At 39.8% G+C, this 22,326-nt stretch overlaps 2 protein-coding genes across 2 annotated transcripts; both read left to right on the forward strand.

Annotated features, from left to right (window-relative positions):
* Positions 1–316: 316 nt before the first annotated feature.
* epd (ependymin) lies at positions 317–2,050 on the forward strand. Its single transcript, XM_085797703.1, has 6 exons — positions 317–602; positions 777–808; positions 921–1,058; positions 1,149–1,335; positions 1,419–1,500; positions 1,587–2,050. The coding sequence occupies exons 1-6, from the start codon at positions 527–529 to the stop codon at positions 1,711–1,713; spliced, it is 642 nt and encodes a 213-aa protein (XP_085653829.1). The 5' UTR covers positions 317–526; the 3' UTR covers positions 1,714–2,050.
* Positions 2,051–3,810: 1,760 nt separating this feature from the next.
* On the forward strand, positions 3,811–22,261 carry stag2a (STAG2 cohesin complex component a). The gene is made up of 34 exons (XM_085797705.1): positions 3,811–4,046; positions 6,993–7,125; positions 7,238–7,316; positions 8,167–8,343; positions 8,505–8,601; positions 8,680–8,756; positions 9,310–9,514; positions 9,651–9,802; positions 11,359–11,432; positions 11,679–11,802; positions 12,350–12,448; positions 12,582–12,661; positions 12,912–13,019; positions 13,563–13,671; positions 13,845–13,962; positions 14,105–14,208; positions 14,430–14,522; positions 14,633–14,722; positions 14,834–15,037; positions 15,141–15,211; positions 15,357–15,444; positions 15,554–15,634; positions 15,786–15,878; positions 16,005–16,179; positions 16,290–16,429; positions 16,520–16,621; positions 16,942–17,090; positions 17,216–17,344; positions 17,454–17,662; positions 17,822–18,059; positions 18,696–18,806; positions 18,929–19,055; positions 19,432–19,509; positions 20,167–22,261. Exons 2-34 carry the CDS (start codon positions 7,082–7,084, stop codon positions 20,188–20,190), a joined length of 3,849 nt encoding a protein of 1,282 aa, XP_085653831.1. The 5' UTR covers positions 3,811–4,046; positions 6,993–7,081; the 3' UTR covers positions 20,191–22,261.
* Positions 22,262–22,326: the final 65 nt, after the last annotated feature.

The raw sequence follows: 22,326 nt of genomic DNA on the forward strand, positions 1-22,326 counted from the left end.
AGCCCTTAGAAATGTCTGTATAACTGTATTGCTAACATAAGCTGTCATCACTTTGAATGGAGAGCTGCTATCACTGAACAAAACAGTTTCTAAAAAGCACAAAATTGATACTTAGAGATCAATATTTCCCTCACATGAGCCTTCTCGATCCTCCATCACTATTCTCATTCACGTCTCTCACCTGCTGCTCATATAACACTCTGTGAAGGGATTAGGAAAGTGTTGGCCCGACATTGATAAACAATGCACAAGAACATCTGAGGACAACGACTAAAGAAAAGACGGCGTATTAAAAAAGTCCTTTCATGAGGTCGCCACCAGCTGAGAAAGAGCCCAATATGTTTAGACAGCTTGATATTTGAGATGTAGGGGGCTATCATCCTGGGTCCTTTTTACGCAATCCTTAATGGCTGCACCAGTCCGTGGCCCTATAAAAGCAGCTTCAACCTCACTCAGAGTTAGATGCGCTTAGGGTTGTTTTTTGCCATCTCGAAGGTGATTTTGTGACTGCCTCTGGACCGGTAAAATGTACGCAGCTGTTACGCTCTTCGTCTTCATGTGCCTGACTGCTAGCAGCCATGCGGAGCACCATCATCCTTGTCGTAAGAATTCGTATTTCCATCATTTTGGTTGCCATCTCTTTTTGATTATGTGTTGCCTTTGTATTTGGAGGTTTTAAAGCTAATTCATTTTTGCTGTTTCAGTCAGCACTAAAGAAAAGTAAAGAACAAGTTTTATCAGTTCAAACATGTGTCTAACTGACTCTTGTCTTTCAGATTCACCCAATATGACAGGACTCATGTCCATTGTAAGTATTTTTTCATTTTCACTTTTCTGGCCCTTTTCTAGAAGTAGGAATGGAATTGGTAATATTAAAGCTTTCTTTCTCTTTCTGATCGTATGTTGTTGAATGATTTCAGGCCACCCAAAAAGGTGAGATGAAAGCGTTTGGCGCCTTCACTTATAGTTCAGTCGGCCACAAACTACGTTTCAGATCAAACGAAAGCCACCCCACAAACACCTCTGTGGGTTTGGATCTACTGATGTTTTTTGAAGAGGTAGGTTATTTCCTACTTAAGTTAATGTCACAATTCTACTTTAAAACTCTTTTGCACCTCAACCTTTGAACCTGTGTCTATATCTGGCAGGGAGTTTTCTACGAGATTGACACCAAAAACCAGAGCTGCGAGAAAAAGGCCTTGCAATGCACAATGCATCCTCTAGATGTTCCTGATGATGCCTCACATCTTTCTCTGATGCACACTGGGAGTGCATCGATTGAAGGAGAGGGACTGAAAGTCAATGTTTGGACAGGAGCACTGCCAGACTCGAAAGGTACGACACACACCCAGTAAAATATCTTTTTGTCCTTCATTGGTAACTCAGTTCTGAAAAGTGTCATTGTGTACATTTTCCAGGCCACTACTCCATGTCTGTAACCATGGGATGTTTGCCTGTGTCCGCACTGTACTTCACTGAGTCCACAACATTCATAATCAGGTTGGTGTTTTAAAAAAAACACAAAAACAGTCCAAGTATACGATGCGAAAAAGGATTGGTCTAATTTCTGTACCACTTTCTTGCAGCAACATGGAGATCGACATGGAGATCAAGGATCCCGATCTCCTGGTGGTGCCCTCCTTTTGCCTGGGACAGCCTCTGGAGGAGACACCTGAAGGGACAGTAAACAGTTTCCTGAACGAGTTCATGTAGACGAATCCTCACCAGCAGAAAAAAAAGAAAAAAATCAAACCCCTATCCAAGTGTGGCCTGCCAGAACTTTAGACCTTTCTCTCCTTTTCACGTGTGACTCGAGTTATCGTGTGACACTGCACTGCATGACATCTGTCTCCATCACAACTTCCATTCCCCTTTGAAGATATGGCTTTGAATGAATCATATACATACATTCTGGTGTAAAGGGAAGAGATATGACATGGATTATAGAAGTAGTCATAATTACTAACAGTTGGTGGCTTCTCAAGTTGGTACTGCTTACAAAACCTGTAAGATATGATTAATGGAACAATAAAATGTCAAAGCTGTCAAAGGTGTAAAGAGCTTTTTTTTTCCCTTCCAGGGTGTTGAACAAGATCATTTTGCAGCCAGAAACCATTTCAGCATTGTATGACTGGATAAACTCACATAAGGGCAAAGATAAACCAGTAATTTGTACACTCTACAATCACGGATCATTTGATAGGAGTGTGCAACTCATAAATGCAATATCAGCTAAGCAAAATTATGTCTTACACTTACAGTGATGATAACATCAGTATTAATCATTGCCAATATCAGTGTAATTGAATTTGTCCGATTATCGCAGATTTTTACAGATTATCAACATTAAAATCTGGACAGTCTATGTAAGTGTAGCAAGGAATGACAGAGCACTAACACTTGAGAACTGAGAAACCTAAAAGCAGCAATAAATAAATAAATGGATATGAGGAGAAATAAGAAACGATCAAGGAGTTACGAGGTTCAGTTTTCAGCGACAGTAAAAAACATTGCAGTTTTTTTTCTTGGTATTATGGTCTTTGGAGCTGTGCAATGAGTAACACTATTAAACGATTATGAACTGATACAAACTCCTGTATCATATAAGTAATTCTGACACAGCAGCTTTCCAATGAATATTAAACTGAATGTTTTGACTCCCTCCACGTCATAGAGGAAAGAATATTGAAATGAACACAATGTATAAATCATGTATTGCCCAATTAAAAGCAGTAGCCTAGCAAAATAGGGTGCACAAAAAGGTGCAGTATAAACAACAACAAAAAAAAAAACTTTTCAAAAAGGCAGCTTTGTCAATCTTTCTAAATCATTAGTGCTGCAATTTTTGCATGAAACTTGCATCTGACTTTAAACTGTATACATTAGATTGTTGTGTATTAATGTACACAGAATGAGGTCAGTTTGCCTTTTAGCCAACATATAATTGATAGAGCAAGTAAAAACAGTGGACCATGTATCAGGTCATGATATAGACATATGGATGTTCAGTGAATTAATTCCTTTTGAAATATACAGACAGAAATATACATTTGCTTACTGCTTTGTGCCTTGAGAAAATTATGGGAAAGCTTATTATATCCCCTTTACATTTTGAAATGACTGATTTTATAAAATCACAAAATGTTTAAAACGTTGGTTTTGCTTTATGTAGCCTACTTTGCGATGCTGTGTAAGAAAGGGATAGTGGTTGTAATTATGGCTAACTGACATGCAATAGATGTTTTAATGGAACATGTATTCATTTTTTTCCCTGCTATATCAGTTCTGACCTCATACCACACCCCCATTACATTGCCTAATATCACATGTTAAAATATGAATTTGTTTCCATCACTTTTCAACACAAAGTGATGCCCTTGGCTTGCAGGCCCACAGAGCAGGTGAGCAACACTCAGGTAGTTGTCGCCTACAAATAATTTCCTATAATTCCTATAAGTGCTATGCCTATAAATAAACTTAATTGTTATTAATATTTATAGATTATTCTCATGGTTTCAACTAAGTGTGGGAAAATGTGTTTTCAATATAGAGCCATCTAACCCACTTAGGCTATCTGTGAAATGTAAGATGTTCAGGCCTGTGTGAATTAGCCTACACAAATACATGGGAGAGTTACTTTACCTCTGCTCTCTAATAGACATTTCAGACTCGGATATCGTGGATACCTTCCAGCACGGCCAGCCAGCCAGCCAAGCCAACAACATTTTAGTAGTCTGTCAGGAGGAGAAAGGTGAGGAGCCGGGGAGGCTGGCAGACAGGATATGGCGCCTCGCGGCGGCAGTTCCTCGAGCCGCCGACAGGTGGTGTGTGTGCTGCGTTCACAGCAACGAAAACACAAACTGTACCTTTGCTATGTGTTAGCCACCGACGAGCTTCCCAACGCTAGCTAGCAAATAAAACCATTATTTTTTTTTAGTTTTGGGAAATGACAGTTCGTGCAGGAAATTAAAGGAAGCGTCTTCTCTACAAAGTCCGCAACGTTTTGGATGATTTGCTTTTTTAGACCGTCTTTGATTTAAAACGAGGTAAGTTGTAAAATGGCGGATAGCTACAACGTTAACATCCAGGGAGTTTGTCATTGATGCTGCCTTTTTTTTTTTTTTTTTAGCTAGCTGGCCACACGCCTGACTTTAATGTCGACACGAGTCAGTAACATAGAAATGCGCGACTTTTATCACAATACATTTAAATCAGCGTGATTAACAGGGTGCGAGCTCGGCTGAAACCTTCGTGTCGAGTCGTGGTCTGTGTATAAACCAGCTGCAGGAGCTAAAAAACACAGCAGCAGCAGCTAATCTGTGGCTGTAAACGCACCAGGAGCCTGAAGTGGTTCGTGGCTCGGTGCGAACAAAGTAGTACCAAGGAGAGGGGTCTACAGGTAGCTAGATAATGCCTCTGCTAATATCACATATCAGTAAGATCAGCTGGTTTTTAGCTGCTTGGCCGTCGTAGCAGAGACGGCGGCACGTCGGGAAGAGATGAGAGTGGATGGGAACGAGCAGCGGCAGCTCGGAAACATCTGTGCTGGTGTTTGTAGCTCGGAAGTATACAACTGCGCATGCTAGGATCTGTTTTTGGGGATCGACTTGTTTTCGTTTAGAAGACGAATTAAAGTCAAATAAACACATAAAAACACGTGAGATTAACTATAGTATTTGTGCAAGGAAGGATCTAATTTTTTATATTTGCAAAAGTCAAGTGTCCATCCCCCATTATTAACAGTGTCAGGACTCTAAGAAGTTCAGAGTAAGAGAAACAACCCGGACATGTTGTTTACAGTAACGTTATATGCTGAAGTCAGGGATTTCCCTTTGACATTTGTGTCAACCAGCAAGAACCCAGTGAATGGTAGGCCTACATGCAGTATAATCTAGTGTTGGTCCTTGAATGCAGCAGCCATCCTGCTCTGTAAAGGCTGGTTGTGTGTGTGTGTGTGTGTAACCATTAGAAAACTACCAGTCTGTCCTGCTCAACTTCGAGTTCAACTTTGGGTGCAGAGGTCATTCATTACAAATCTAATAGTAAGAGAGGATTAAAAGGCGCATCACCTGCTTGCCAGTGTGGCTACCAAGTTATTACTACACTATATCACTGTCCTGATGTGTTTATGTGGCAACACCCTAACTGTAAGGAAGACAAGAAAACATTTAATTATAAAAAAAGAAAAGAAAAAAAGTCAATACATTTTCACTGTTCAGTTGCAAAAACTTCCTAAATTTGGTTTGATTACAAAAATTACAACTGAGCTTTTTTCATGCACCTTCATTGTTGTATTGGACTGGACAGTTTTAAAACCCATGTACAAATACTGACTTTTTCCATTACTAAAGCTGATTATCAAAAAATGTTCAGCTTTACTGGATTCCCCCCATTTTTCAGTCCAAACGGATGCTGTCAGACTGATTATTTTTTCTGAGCTGCAGCCAATAAACCCAGATTGTTTAATGAATTAAGCAAAGCATGCATTGATGATGCATGATTATGTTATTCATATGTCAAAACGCAATGTTCATATAATTGATTAAATTACAGAAACACTAGGTAGTAATAATACGCTGCAGGAACGTAACCTTTTGTGATGCAGAGAATGACAAAAACTGTAATAAAATGTCAATTCAGCTGCACAGTTTGGGACTGAAAAGCAAATGTGGAAACTCAGATTTATCTCCTCAGTCAGACAAGTTGGATCTGTGAGTTCTTGTGTGATACGTAAGTGAATGAAGAGTGAAAGTAAAAGCAATGACAGAAAAAATCATCCCCATTAAAGCCTGTTACAAAAGCTTGGTTGTTGAGAAAAGCCCTGAACATGACAAGAGTGAATTAGGGCTCTATCAATTGATCCTATTTTCTTTGAATATTTAGTTGAGGTTAAATCAATCACTTTTTTCTACTGGGGAAAAAGTAATGAATAATGCCTCATATTATCCCAAACCCTAGGGAGGCATCCGCAGAGAAAAGCAGAAAATCTTGACGTTTCAGAAGCTGTGAGTGGAAAATATGAATCATTTTTTGACAGAGAATGGATTTAAATGGGAACATAATTATCAAAATTGTTGATTAATTTTCTGTGCCAAGCCCCTTTTCCACATCAGACATTTGGCTTTGTAGGGAATCGTAATAGCAGTTTTACTATTAACATAAACAATAGTTCTGGATAGGTTCTGTTCATCTGTGCCAGTGTGCTAGACAGAGCCAACACGCACAACACTAGGACTGGGTTTCAGCCATTTTTCAGTTCATTATTTATGTCTTTGCTTTTTTGGGGGCTTTGCAAATGTTTCTTTTAAAGCTATGAGATGCAGCCACTGTGCCAGTTAGTGGTGAAGAATAAGAAACCACACGCTACCACTACAGTTAAGAGATGATGTCAGATGTGGTGAGCTCATGGGCAAAATTTCACAACCTGTTGTATCTATGGGGGAAATCAGTCATTTACACAGGCATTTTTTTCTGAGTAGTTTCCATGCAACTAGTGGAAACCACCACCGAGCTATAACAGAGACTGTTCAGGGATTTCTTGTGTTCACAGGTACATGACTCATTTACATAAGATGGTAGTGGTTTGCTTTCAGTGAAGATAGATAGATAGATAGATAGATGGATGGATGGATGGATGGATGGATGGATGGATGGTCATCTACATCAAAGAACGTATGTAAGATACTCCAATGTACGGTGGTTATAAAATAAAATAGAATAATAAAAGGTTAAAACAAATGAAAATGACAACAAGAAACCCTACTACCCTACATAATAATGTGTGTTTGAGAGCCAAAGTGTCAGGCTCGTTTATCATAGAGCTTAATGTGCTCTGTCTCACCAAAGAAGCAAACATGTTATTTATGAGACTTATTACATTTTGTCCTGAAACTGAACCGCCCCTAAGAACTAGATTTGGTTTTGACTTATTGTAGCTTGCGTCAGTGTCGACTCTCATGAACAAACCTCCTCTGATTTGTCTTGTTTTCCAGGTGCAGTTGAAGGGACCCCCTCTCGATTGAGCTCCAGAGCAGTAGAGGCACATACTGTAACTCCAGCCGATCCAGAAAATGTTAAAGAAATGATAGCAGCGCAGGATTTGCACACAGAGTTTCAGTTTCCTCAGTAAGCAGCAAACTTTATGATCAAATTAAACTTGAATGTTTTATTCATGTCCCTAGAAACTAACAAGTCATTTCTGTGAAGTCTGTGCTGACTATATACGTGTCGTCCGCAGAGAGGCAGATTCTCAGTTGTCTTCAGATACAGACCTTGAGGATCCTGATGGCAAAAATGCAAAGACGGGAAAGGGCGTGGTATGTTTTTTTTCAAACCTTATATCCTAATTTATCCATTTACTCATATCTCAGTAATCAGGGTCACAGGGAGGCTTCATTCAATCCCAACATGAACTGAACATCACCCTGGACTGGTTCATAACAGGTCGGACACAGAGGAGAAACAGTGTGATATTATGTTGCAGCTGTGCCCGATCAGAAAAAAAAAGTTAAAGCAGAAGTAAGTGGTCCGGTCGTTTTCGCTAATGCTGCGTTCCAGGCAGGCTTTTGAAATCGTAAATTACAGCTTCAAGTCACAACTTACGACTTTGTAGCGTTCCAGGCAACCCACTCGTGTTTTTCCGACCTGTTTTACCGGTGAAAGTCACTATAACGGCCACTCGTAACTTCCGACCGGTGAACTCGTACCAGATCGAACTGGTACCACTTCACGGTCGGAAAAATACGAGTTTCCTTGAACGCACCATAACAGTCCTCGTCCCTACTCGCCACATTCACGGCGTCCCTTGGCTGCACACACAGCCCTGCATGCCGTTCTCTCTCCTCATTGGATAAAAACTGTAGGATACGATAAATGTTTTCTCCTCGGCTCAGAGCAGAGCAGAGTGACTGACAGACCCGTGTTTCAGTCCAAACACTCTATGTAAGTGATTGCTGTCGGAAGATATAACTATTTAAGACTTAAATTAACACAAATATATCACATACTTCTGCTTTAATACTGTATCACTGTGTGCATCAAATGTCTGTAATACAATTTAGTCCTGCGTTAAATTCCCAGCAATCACATAAGATATTCAGTCGACATACACATGTGATGCTTGTTCACTCAGAGTTATGGTCCATCAAATATCTTTGTCCTCAACAGGCAGCCAGGAAAGGGAGGAAGGCGCCTGGAGACAAGGCCAAAGGAGGGGGAGGGGGAGCGGGAGGGGGAGGGGGGAGGACCCCTGGTCTTGGCTGGGTGAACGGCCATCACCAGGAGAACGGGATGGAGAGCACGACCCTGTTCGAGGTGGTTAAAACGGGCAAGAGCGCCACACAGGTGAGTGCACACTGGTTTGGTAACTGTGGGCCATTTGGATTTTAATTAAACTGTGTTGTGTCTGGCATAGCAGCATCAGTCATATTCTTAGGTTTGTTTTTAAAATGTAATTTGGATTTGATGCATGAATAAATGATTTTTGGTCGTGTTTTGACTTCCAGTCTGTCGTTGATGACTGGATCGAGGCGTACAAAAATGACAGGGACGTTGCTCTGTTGGACTTAATCAACTTCTTCATTCAGTGCTCTGGCTGTAAAGGTATGTATATGACATGATGAAAGCAAATGAATACGCATCATTTTTTACTGACATTTTTGTGCGTGATTCTTCATGCAGGTGGCGTAAGCGGAGAAATGTTCAGAAATATGCAGAACTCTGAGATCATTCGAAAGATGACTGAGGAGTTTGACGAGGTAACGCAGCAGGCTGTGTTTTTCTTTAATTCAATTTAAGTAACTTAGAATAAAATAAAAGCTCAGATGATTTGAATTATTGATGAGCCTAGGAAAGAAATGTTCAGACCTGGTTTCAAACTGTCTCAAGTGATTCAATCCCAAGTGGACAGCTCAAAGTACAGACGTGAACTCAACCCATCCACGACGCACTCAGACGTGTCTACATGTTCTGTCTCTACTCTAGTCTACTGATGTCCTTTACCTCAGATTAATTAGATCCACCACCGTTTCATGATGAAGTGGAAATATGTCACTATTTTTCCAATGGATACATGTTAATTTCATTGTAAGAGCTGTGCACAGAGCATTAATTCACTCGACACCTCCGGCTCACGCTCTTTCTCTCCGCCGGACGATCACAAGTGGTGTTCGAGTCGCATTTTAAAGCAGGTGTGAACAGGCGTACTCGGAGTTGATTACTCTGATTGGACGTCAATACCAGGTCTGAACAGGGCCGGTGTGAAACAAATGTGTTGCTCCCGACCTGAATCTGATTATCTGTTTAAAACAGGACAGCGGGGACTATCCATTAACTATGTCAGGGCCGCTGTGGAAGAAATTCAGGATCAGCTTCTGTGACTTCATTGCCGTGCTGGTGCGTCAGTGTCAGTACAGCATCATCTACGACGAGTACATGATGGACACGGTCATCTCACTGCTCACCGGCCTGTCTGACTCCCAGGTCAGAGCGTTCAGACATACAAGCACACTGGCAGGTGAGTGTAAAGTGCAGCTCAGTGCTCTGCACCTCTGCACCACGGCTCTCTCTCTCCACACACTCTCGGTAGAATCGTTCAGAAGCCGTTGTTGCCTCAGGTGTACTGTGTATCTGATCCCTGTCGTCTCTGCCAGCCATGAAGTTGATGACAGCCTTGGTGAACGTCGCTCTCAACCTGAGCATCAATATGGACAACACACAGAGACAGTATGAGGCAGAAAGAAACAAGGTCATTGCAAAAAGGGCCAACGATCGGTTGGAACTGCTGTTACAGAAGCGTAAAGAGGTGAGAGGAGAAATAAGTTGTTTAATTTTATTTAAACCTTTATTTTAACTCGTTGGTCACTGAGGTTTCTCTTATTTACAGGGACGAGTTTACAAGCAGTAGTAAAACATAAATACAATTACATTGAATAACAATTGCAGCATGATTTACAAAAGTCAGACACCATACGTTTAAAATCAACAAGAGAGGGAATATTCTCCAGCCCCAAAGTATGTTGGAGAATATTCCACGAGTTTGGAGCATCAAAGGAAAAGGCAGATTTACCAAGCTCTGAATGTACAAAAGGAACCTTAAGAAATAATAAACCACTAGAGCGAGTAGAATAAGATCCAGAGCGGCATTCTAATAGAGATGAGATGTAGGGGGGCTGTTTATGAGTAAGGGCCTTGAAGATGAACATAAACCAGTGCTTCCTGCGTCTGTCAGAAAGGGAGGACCAACCAACTTTTTCATATAGTAAACAATGATGAGTGTCATAACTATCCTATACTCAATATTTGTATCTGCAAATGCTTCATGAGAAAGGTTTTAGAGAGGTTTAGAGTTTACACAGGACTACGATTTTATTTGTACATTTCATGGCAACAGCTTATGCAGTGCAGTAGCTGCTCTGAGAAGCGTCTCACTCCGACAGCTGCCTCAGGCTCTTTGTGCAGCTTTCTCTCTGGTGTCATCCTCTGCTGAACCGACAGCGTAGCATCACCTGCTGCAGGCTGCAATACTCTCTCATCTAATGCCTCCGTGTCTGTTTCGTCCTCTTGACTCCCACTTACATTAGTCACTTTTCTGTAGCAATCATTTATCATATGTTAAGTCATTTCCTCTTCATTTCTGTCACGCCACATTTTCGAGTTGGTTTCATTTCTCCGGTAGATTATACTGACACTTCTGAATGAATCTGCTGTATGAAATTATTTTACTCTATGGTGACATTCCCCTGGCCTCCACACATGGAACAGAGTGGTTTTCTTTGTATTGAAATTTTGAGTGATGAAATTTCATAAACTCACACCTTCTCACGAGCATGTGGCACAGGCTGAAGTGAAACGTCAAAAAATCCGATTTAAAAACCAAAACTAATGACAAATTTTATGCTGTTGAAATATTACCTACCCACTCCCCCTGTGTAGCCCCACTTACACCATCCTGCTGCTGTAAATAAACCAAATGTGTATTAATACATTTCTGAAATTCATCACCACAAAGTAGGAAATAACGTGAAACTAAATTCAGCATTTTGCAACCCATTTCTACGCTTAATGCCAACTACTTCTTCATAGGGAACCAGACGTCTTGAGGTTGACCAAATCTTGAGGTTGAAATTTCTTGAAAAGAAGGAGATTAAAAGAAACAAAAATAAAGTCAAGGGAAAAAAATAATAATTCCAGCTTTAACCCGAAACCCTGCTCAAATGATTTATCTTCCCACAAACCTTTTGAAATTCATACTTTCAGATTTTATATGTTGGGGAACAAACAGAGCAGAACAACTGGATTTTGTTTTGGTTATTTTTGTGCAAATTATTTAGAAAGTAACACTTCGCGTTTTTCTTTCAGCTTCAAGAAAATCAAGATGAAATTGAGAACATGATGAATGCAATTTTCAAAGGAGTGTTTGTTCACAGATATCGGTACGTGAATCCTTCAGTGACTTTCCTGCTCTGTGTTGTCTGTGAGATTTCACTGAGGTGCCGCTAACACTTGAATCTCATCTCAACAGGAGGAACCTTGAAATGAATATTTTTTGCTATTTGGTGCCCTCTAGTGTAACATCACTGCAACCACATCAATGAGTCCATGTTTGTGTTTTACAGTTTGAAATCACTTCTGAACCGTTCTGTTTACTTAATGTAAATCACTTCTCTTTTGTTTGCCAGTGATGCCATTGCAGAAATCCGAGCTATTTGCATCGAGGAGATTGGAGTCTGGATGAAGCTGTACAGCGACGCCTTCCTCAATGACAGCTACCTGAAGTACGTCGGCTGGACGATGCATGACAAGGTGAGCTTATAGAACATCTGTGTTTCATGTGATATCCAGATTTTTGTCCAAGAGCAATTTTTCCATTTAAAAATATGATTTACCAACACTCCCATACTCCCGTATATTACTATTTAAACATTAAACATTTCTAAATCCTTTCAGTATTTGTAATTTTTCTGTCATTTTTGTCACAATATCATGTGAAGTGACCAATAACTATCTTCAAAATAAAATACCTCATTTCTGTAGCTGTATGAATCCAAATTAATCACTTGAATAGTATGATTAAGTGAAAAGAAAAACCTGTAAAAAACACTAAAATAACTTGAAATTTTGAATAAGAATCAATATATACATTGTTTATATTATTATAACTTCTAACCTGACATTAAAATAACCAATACAAATCTTTCTGCAGTCACCAGGGAACAAAAGTTTTGAAAAGCAACAACACGACTTTAGTTTGATCACTGTTTTCTCTGTCGTGTCCCTTTATTCATTAACACCTACATATTTGCATTTCTATGTGGTTAATATTCATTGTATTTCTACTGTGTGCTTCCAGCAAGGTGAGGTGCGACTGAAGTGCCTGACCGCCCTGCAAGGCCTCTTCTACAACAGAGAGCTCTGCACTCGACTGGAGCTCTTCACGAGTCGCTTCAAGGTGAGTCCAGTCAGATGCTGCCAATCCATCATTAAATAATCATGCTGTTGTGACTGTTGTATTACACTCATGCATGATATGACAACCAATGTTATGGAAAGATGATGAGACATAAACTCTCTCTCACTGACAGGACCGCATTGTGTCTATGACTCTGGATAAGGAGTATGATGTTGCAGTACAAGCCGTTAAACTTCTGACACTCGTCTTACAGTGAGTACCTCAACTCCCCCTGTGTTTATTTTTGTTTTATGAAAGTGTGTCATGTAATAATGTATAGTAATAATATAATTTAAAGTCAACACAATGATTGCACCAGATTGCAATTTTAATTTGATACACTTTGTTTCACTGTTCAACATTGTTGTTTCTGAGGTGAATTTTGCTTTTTCTGAACTGGGTAAGATTATTTTGAAATTCGACTGGTATTTGTCACTGAGAAAATTCACATTTCATTAAACAGGAGCAGTGATGAAGTTCTGACAGCAGAGGACTGTGAGAGTGTTTATCACCTGGTTTACTCGGCACATCGACCCATCGCTGTTTCAGCAGGAGAATTTCTGTTCAAGAAGTAAGTGTTCTGTTGTTTAATGGTGCAACCGAGCTGAGTGTCGTTTTTCCACTTGCCTGATTTTAGCAATGGCTCGATGACTCGTGGGTATTTTTCATTCACCTGAGTCTCATTGAGGCTGTGTTTTGTCAAGAAGTCCTGCGTTCAGCATGACAGAACTGTAACGTAGGCACATACATAGAAGCACTTAAAGCAATATTACTCTACTACACTTCATTACACTCACCCTCTGTGTCTGTGTGGGCTTGGAAAGAGGCTCCTTTATAAAGGAGGGCATCTGTAGTCAGCTTGGATTCACAGCAGTGACCTTGTTTCATTGCAAAAAAACATGTTGTGTAGCCAAGTGAAATAAATAATCTAATTTAACAGTATAATGCATCTAAAATACACTATACACCTGACATGCATCTTAACTATAACAATCTGAAGAGACCAATAGGAAAAATCTAGTGACAAATCACTCTCCAGACGTGGCTGCAGACATTAATCTCACCTTCCTTCATCAGACGTTTTGAACAATCTTTTGTCTTGTGCTGATTGAAGGCTCTTCAGCCATCGGGGTCCAGAGGAGGAGGGGTTACCCAGGAGGGGCAGGCAGAGCCTCAATGGCAGCCTTATCAAAACTACTGTCTTCTTCTTCTTGGAGAGCGAGGTAACCAGACGGCAACACTGTGCTGTGCATCGTAAATATATCAACCATAAAAAGTCTGTCGATCTAGCTTTGAGTGTTAAAATCCTTAAATTTTGAATGGGATTAGATAAATGTGTAATAGTCTGTTGTTTAGTTGTTTTTTTATCGAATAACAATGTATGGATGTTTCACAGCTCCATGAACATGGGGCCTACTTGGTGGATAGTTTGTGGGAGTGTGCGTCAGAACTGCTGAAGGACTGGGAGACTATGATCAGCCTGCTGCTGGACGAGCCCATGGCCGGAGAGGAGGGTAAGAGAAAACTCTGTTCAGATTCAGATGCTCCTCTGCAGTGTGAAGTTAAGGAGACGTTTTAAACTCTCTTTTTTTTTTGGTTCTCTCTTAGCAAGACAGCATTACATTGTCATTAACGTAATGTGTCTGTGATTTTCAGCCCTGACTGATCGACAGGAGACGGCTCTGGTTGAGATCATGCTCTGTGCTATTCGGCAGGCTTGTGAATGCCACCCTCCAGTAGGCAGGGGCTCAGGGAAGAGGGTGAGTGTCTGTAATCGTTTCTTTTTTTTTTTCTTTTCTTTTACCTTTTATTTTACCTCGCAAAACATGAAGAAGATTTTTTATTTTTTTACTATGGCAGCCTGGCAAATGTCAGAGAAAATAAGCCACTTGACTTGGCTTTACATAGAGTGGACTCAGTGTACTGTATGTCTTGAAAGATTTCATGTTGTTGACATGGTTTGTTTTTGTGCATGAAAAAGGTCCTGACTGCAAAGGAGAAGAAAACACAGCTGGATGATCGAACACGGATCACAGAGATGTTTGCCGTGGCGTTGCCTCTGCTACTGGCCAAGGTGAATTCTGCACTACAGCCAACCAGCTGAATGAGCCTGTATATGTACTTAGCATGTTTGATTTCTCACCAATCAATCACTCAACTGCCGTCTTTTCCTTTCTGTCACAGTACTGCGTCGATATCGACAAGGTGACCAACTTGCTTCAAATACCAAAGTACTTTGATCTTGACATCTACACAACAGGCCGATTAGAAAAGGTTTGTCAGTTTTCACAGTTGTTTTAAACAGTGCAAAATTAAATTGACAGTACATGTAAAATAGCTCAGTGTCACTGAGACAATGTTGTGTGTTTTCATGTTCGTACGCAGCATTTGGATGCTTTGTTGCGGCAAATCTGGGAGGTGATAGATAAGCACACAGACACTGAGGTCCTGGAGGCCTGCTCTACCACCTACCACTATCTCTGCAACGAAGAGTTCACCATCTTCAACCGCGTAGACATCACCCGCTCCCAGCTTCTTGATGAGCTCGTGGACAAGTTCACTAGACTCCTGGACGACTTCCTGCAAGAGGTGGGGGCTGTTGCATGTTTCTGTGCGTGGATTATTTGAAAACATGCTCATAGTTTTTTCAATATGCTGCTGGATTTCATGCGTTGGATCTCTTTTTTGTCAGGGTGAAGAACCAGATGATGATGATGCCTACCAGGTTTTATCTACACTCAAGAAGATCAGCGCTTTCCACAAGTAAAGAAATAGATGCAATTGTGTTTATGATTTAATTCATCATAGTTCTTGTATATTAGTGAGAGGTAATGTCAGTAACATTATTTGCATTAATGTAAATTATGTACATATTCTAATTTAATATTTAAAATTTTTCTCCCTCCAGTGCACATGACCTCTCCAAGTGGGATCTCTTCACCAGCAACTACAGACTACTCAACACAGGTCTGCAGAACGGGGATATGCCTGAACAGGTATCAAGGCCCTAACAGTAAAGACCCCTCTATACTATCAGTAACAGCAGTGATTTCAGTCACTGAGTGAAATGTCACACCTTCATCTGCCTGTTTTGTCTCCCCCCAGATTGTGATGCATGCAATGCAGTGCACACATTACATCGTCCTGTGGCATCTGGCAAAAGTTTCAGATGGTAGTTCGTTAAAGGTATTTACACGTTACTGGTCATTAAACTTAACAGAGCTTTTTCTTTGCCAACAAATTGTTAAAGAAATGTATTTTTTTGGCAGTGAGTGATTGAAGAATGAATTTAAACGTCACTTACAGGACTGTCGAACTAACCGTTTGCTGCTTTTAGGGTGATATGGTGACCTTGAGAAAGCAAATGAGAGCCTTCGCCCTGATGTGTCAGCGTTACCTTAACAGCATCAACACTGGAGTGAAAGAACAGGTGGGATTATGCTGACGGGACTGTTGTTAGTTCCTGATGCGCCGTCTACACCGCCGCTCTTGACTACAGATGAAAATATGGTCCGTCACTATGGTCATAAATGCTGAGATGTTGTGTTCATTCCAGGCCTTCACCATACTATGTGATCTGCTATTGATCTTCAGCCACCAAATTATGTCTTCAGGCCGGGAACAACTGGAGCCTCTGGTCTATACACCAGACTCCTCTTTGCAGGCAGAGCTGCTCAACTTCATCCTGGATCATGTGTTCATTGATCAGGATGATGAAAGCAACAGCACAGGTAAGAGTCAAGCACAGTGTGTTACCCAACCATGCTAAAATTCGTGAGGAATGAAGAGTTAGAGTTACATAAAAAAAAATTCAATAATTGAATGATGCTGTATTTTTCAGATGGACAGCAGGATGATGAAGCCAGCAAGATCGAAGCCCTGCACAAGCGAAGAAACCTTCTGGCTGCCTACTGCAAATTAATCATTTACAACGTTGTGGAAATTAACACTGGAGCAGACATATTTAAACAGTACATGAGGGTAGGTTTCAACCCCTTTTTTAAAGTGATTATAAAGAATTCCTACAACCCTGCTCCTCTTGTTAACTGTATTGCATGCTTTCCTCCTTAGTATTACAACGACTATGGAGATATCATCAAGGAAACCATGAGTAAAACAAGACAAATCGACAAAATACAATGTGCAAAGACACTCATACTGAGCCTGCAAAAGGTAAGATTGTTGACCCGTGTGGAGGCATCTTGTATCATTTGTTTTAGATAGATTAGTAGGTGATGCTACCAAATTTTAGAATAAAAACAAAATCTACTTTTATGTAAATCAATAAAGCATCACTTTTACAGCTTCCTCTTGTGTGCTTTCATAGTACATAAACAGAAAGGTTGTGGCCACATCTACACTGACTTATATACGGTAGTTATATTGACAGTAAAATACCACATGTCACAGAAGCCTTTAGTCTAAGAGATAGATCCCTCGGATGTGAAACCACGTGTTAAGAAATATAATATTTTCTTTTTCTCCTTTTGTAGTTATTCAACGATATGTTGTCTGAGCTTGGCTTCAATATCGACCGCTCCTCATCAGCCTTCTGCGGCATTAAAGAGCTTGCCCGGCGCTTCTCATTAACTTTTGGTTTGGATCAGTTAAAGACGAGGGAGGCTATTGCCATGTTACATAAGTAAGTAACAATCCTGATCCAAGACCATGTGGTTTTACAGCTTGGCATGCAGCTTAGCTCTCAAAATGCTGTGTATGTTTTAATGAAGAAAGTTGTTCATTCATTGTTTCCCTGCTGTATAATAGGGACGGAATCGAATTTGCTTTCAAAGAGCCAAGTCCCCAAGGAGAGGGGAGTCCGCCGCTTAATCTGGCGTTTTTGGACATTCTGAGCGAGTTCTCCAGCAAATTAATGCGCCAGGACAAGAGAACAGTGTAAGTTGGAAGCAGATGGCGTGTGCAGAGATTTATGATTGTGGTGAGCACAAAGCTGCTCACAGGAACTCTTAAAACGTGCTGACTGTTGTCATTCTGATTTCTGCAGGCACATGTACCTGGAGCGATTCATGACGTTTCAGATGGCCCTGCAGAGGGAGGACTGCTGGCTGCCCCTCATCTCCTACAGGAACTCCCTGCAGGCTGGAGGAGACGACGACACCATGTCTGTCATCAGTGGGATCAGCAGTCGGGGGTCCACCATCAGGAGCAAGAAGTCCAAACCAGCCACTGCTAGCAAAAGGAAACTGCCTGAAGGTGAGCAATTTAACAAAGTGTCTTAGACATGAAGGAGCATCCAGTGCAAACCTCCTTTAAATGAGTTGCCATCAATCCCTGCCAGACCCAGTGCATACATTATTACAGCCACTGCATCTGTAAAATACAAGAAGTGTAAGAAATCGTTTTCTCAAGCAGAGGAGAACAGCTGCAGCAGTAGTGACACAGCCTGGATGAACCGTGAGCAGAACGTGCAGACGCCAGTGATGATGCATTCGCCCCACCTCACGTCCACGGTGCTGAGGGATCCAAAGAAGATGAGGCCAGAGGACAGCTACCCAGCCGCATACACCATGCCAGCAGAGCAGCATCCCCATCAGCCTGTGCCTACACAGCAGCAGCCACACCATCACAGCCAGGCTGCCATGGATTACAAGTACAAAAAACCTTTCTGCTTTCAGTGGCTTCAGAAAATATTCAGACCACCCCACCTTTCACCTTTATTGTGTTGCAGCTCAAATTTAAGAGAGATAACATTTCCATTTTACCCATGAATCTACCCCCAGTATTTAAAGCAGAAGTAAGCGATCCGGTCGTTTTAGCTAACTTCCTGTCAGCCGATGGAGTTAGCAGCCCCCGCCCTCGTCATGGATCTATTGGTCCTCGTCCCTACGTCACCACATTCACGCGCATCCCTTGGCTGCACACACAGAGAGGACCGCCCCTTTATGCCGTTCTCTCTCCTCATTGGATAAAGGTTGTAGGATACAAGGAAAGTTTTCTCCTCGGCTTACAGCAGAGCAGAGTGACTGACAGACCCGTGTTTCAGACCAAACACTCTATGTAAGTGATTGCCGTCGGAAGATATAACTATTTAAGACTTATATTAACACAAACATTCCGCTTACTTCTGCTTTAATGACAAAGGGACCACATGTGAAAATATATTAGAAATGAAAATCCTTGAAATGAACATTTGCAAATATTGCAAGTGTTAACAGTAACTTGTGCTATTTCTCTTTAACAATGGGCCTTATTGAAATTATGCTAAATACTGCCCACTGTCCCACAGTACCCAGGTCACCTGGATGTTGACACAAAGGCAACAAGCTGAGGCCCGTCAGCAGCAGGAGCGGGTCAGCATGCACTACGCCAAGATGAGGAACCACATGCAGCAAGCAATGTAAGATGTGGAGTAAAATTTTCTCCACTAACTGGAGAGTTAAATGGTTTTTGATGTAACATTCAGCCAATGGACAGTATGAAAAAACACAATCTTCCTAATAATCCTTGTGCATCCCTTAGCCGTCGTGGCTCTGGACTCATGGAGGATGATGAGGAGCCAATAGTGGAGGATGTGATGATGTCATCGGAGGACCGCTTGGAGGACATCAACGAGGGCATGGATTTTGATACAATGGACATCGATTTGGTAATTTAAGAAATGTTAATCTGGTCTTTCTATAATGAAATGCAACACATCATGAAAATGTATAGTACGTACACATTACAAACTCAGCAGCAACCATATTTTAACTTTCAGTGAAAGTCAAACGTCCATTCTGGTCTGGTCATGTTTTAGTGGTTATAAGTTTTATAAGCAAGTATTCTCCAAATTAAAGACAGCAGAATAGAAATATAAGAAAGTAACATTATTAGGATTTTCACATTAGTAAAAGGGAATGACTACATACTACATGCGTAAATGTTTAGCATTTAATTTAATATTTTTCATGGTTTTCTTTTTTTTTAGTAATGAAGCTCAAAAAACATTTTGTATTGTTCTCACTGAGATGTTATTTTTTCAGCCGGCATCAAAGAATCGCAGAGAAAGAACAGAACTAAAGCCAGACTACTTTGATCCATCTTCCATCATGGACGACTCGGTAAGGCTTTTCACTTATTTACTTCATCTTTTAATTTGTTGTTATAGATGAGCTCCAATTGTTACTGATCATTTTTTAAGCCTGTTATCTCGACGGTAGCTCAGTTCTCTCATGATAATGACTCATTACTTGAAGACTTACAAACACTACTCTTGGACATCACAATTTATAGGAATTCTTCGCCAAATTTTAATTTTTTGTTTATCAGATACTCATCAACTGAAGGTGGCTCTGAAATAAGCATAGTTCTCTCTATCTTGTGGGACAGCAGTAATCATCACCTTGACTAATAGTGTTTATGCCCTAATGTCAAATAGCTGTGAGGATATCTATTCACATGTCAATAAAATCACTGGTATCTCAAACATTTACTTTGAGAACAGACAGTATATACAAAACTGAAATACTTCTTATTGCTCAGTCCTTTATTCATTTGTGGGGGTGCTGTCCTTTAAAAAAAAAAAAAATACAAAAGTCTCAGTTGTTTTTTGACAAAAGGAAACACAGTTGGCCCACTGCCGCCCACAAAGTATGAAAAAAATCAAATCACATCAAATCAAATGTATTTGTCAAGAATATTAATTTGGTGATTTATTGTGGTTTGTAATATCTTTTTTATTTTTATTTTTTTACCAAATACTTTGTGTTTGTTTTTAGGTTCTCAATGTCTCCATGTACTAAAAGGAAGGACAATGTGTCATCAAAGATCCTTGGAAGATGAGATGTATGACTGTTATCTGTGAAAATCAGAGCGGAGCATAATGGACTACTATAAATGGTTTGCGAGACACCAACGTTTGCCTCTTCAACACTTTGTTAAAACTTAGAGGGAGAGCTTGAATTTGAATTTAATTCTGATATTTTCACACACCAGACTTCTGTCACTCTGCAGGAAAAATGTTTCTGTTTTTCTTCAGTTGCCCGAAAAACAACTTGATGTTAGCTTTAACTACGGTGAAACTGTTTGGGTTAATTAAAGTGCCAGTACAGACATTATGTGGCAGGAACATGGTGAGGGGACAGTAACAGACTAAAATTCAAATTAATATTATATACGTTTAATATTTTTCATTCAGTAGACAAAAATTGTCTGATGTAAATACATAGTGGCCAATATACAGGTGAAGTGAACACAATTTCAGGAACACTAGTCGATAGAGATATTTTAGCCCTGTAAAATGAGACTACCTTTATGATGCTTGTAGCATTGATTTGTTGCTGAGAACTATAATGACACTGCACTTTGTCACAGGGGTGTTAATTCAACTCTATGGTAATTTTACAGCCATATTTTTAAAAAAAAATTATCAAAGGCTCCAATCAACGCCTCGCTGACACAATCTAAACAGAAACTGAAAACATTAACTTCAGGGTTATTGAATTGGACTGCATTGTAAAGGTGTTATTGATATTGTGTTCACCTATTGTACTCTTGAACTGTAGATTTTGGCATGGCATGTAGCCATATATTGAAACATGTACACAGTAAAGTATAATGTGAACTGGCGTCTCATACTGTTCAAAGGCCTTGCCACAGATGATATACGGCATTCTCAGATTTCTTTGTGATGGTATTTTTTAGAAATGTATGTGTTCTGCTTTTATACCTTATAGATGACTTTGATTTATAGATATTTTGTAATGACAATCAAATGTAAATTAATGGTTTCTAATCATGTTATTTCACATAGATGCTGAAATAATCCTTTTTAATGGAAATTATTATGTTACTATAGATATGGCCAGGTGTTTGTATTTTCTTTTCATCTCTATAACAAATGGGTGAAAAAGTAATCGCTAATTACAGTAGCTGAAATGTAGTACTTTGACAAATTGATGGCTACATCTAAAATTATTTTTTAATATTTGGAGGATTCACCACATCATAAAATGTTGACTCAACCTTAAACATTATAATCTCTCCTATATCTTAAATATTTTTCTCCATTGTATTTTATCTTATATCTAACAACACAGACATGCCATAATTGCGATCTTTAAAAGAAAGGATATGAAAAATGGTTGAGGGTGTGTGTTGTTTGTTTTATGTTGGTTTCTTTTCCAGTTTGCAAGTGTGCAGAGGATTTTTTTCCCAAAAAAATAAGAAAAAAAAAGCATTTATTTGGTGAACCACTGTTGTGTGTGTGTGTGTGTATAAGAGTTATAGGATTATTATAAATTACAAAGTTTGAGAATTCTTTAGTCTCCTATTAATAGTATCAGAATTGTATATTATACAATTACAAGTGTGTAATATATTGTGAATTGGTGCTCATTTTATATTTGCATTTTCTGTTTGCTTGAAATTTTAGGGAAAGGTTAAAGATATAGAATGTAACTATTCAAAGTTAACCTACTAATTTACAAGTATACGTTACAGTACATTGTTTTGTTTGTCTTTCAGTGGATTGTTGCGATATTCCTTTACCTCTGTGTATTGGCCTGGCTGGCAGACTGAGATTTGATGGAAAAGGGTGCATTGATATTGTAGTTACAAACAAATCCCTAACTTCCTCAAAATCTCACTATAAACTGGAGAAACCGATTACGCGGTCTTATACATTACCATATACATGCATAACAATTCATGTTAGGCAGATGAGAAAATTACATCTTAGAATTGCCTGTAAAGTAACAATCATTTCATTTGGGATCTATTCTGTTTTGCATTGAACTGCTGATAATGTGCATACATCTGTATGTTTACACATATTTAAATATTTGTGTATATTAAATTTGTGTTTTTATTCTATTTACAAAGTCCCATTGCATCCTTTTAAGGTTTGTATTTATGTCTGGAGATGTAACATGAAAGAA

The sequence above is a fragment of the Trachurus japonicus genome, chromosome 14 (assembly GCF_045865225.1).
Source record: "Trachurus japonicus isolate A0001 chromosome 14, Traja_1.0".
In the NCBI taxonomy this organism is placed as follows: domain Eukaryota; kingdom Metazoa; phylum Chordata; class Actinopteri; order Carangiformes; family Carangidae; genus Trachurus; species Trachurus japonicus.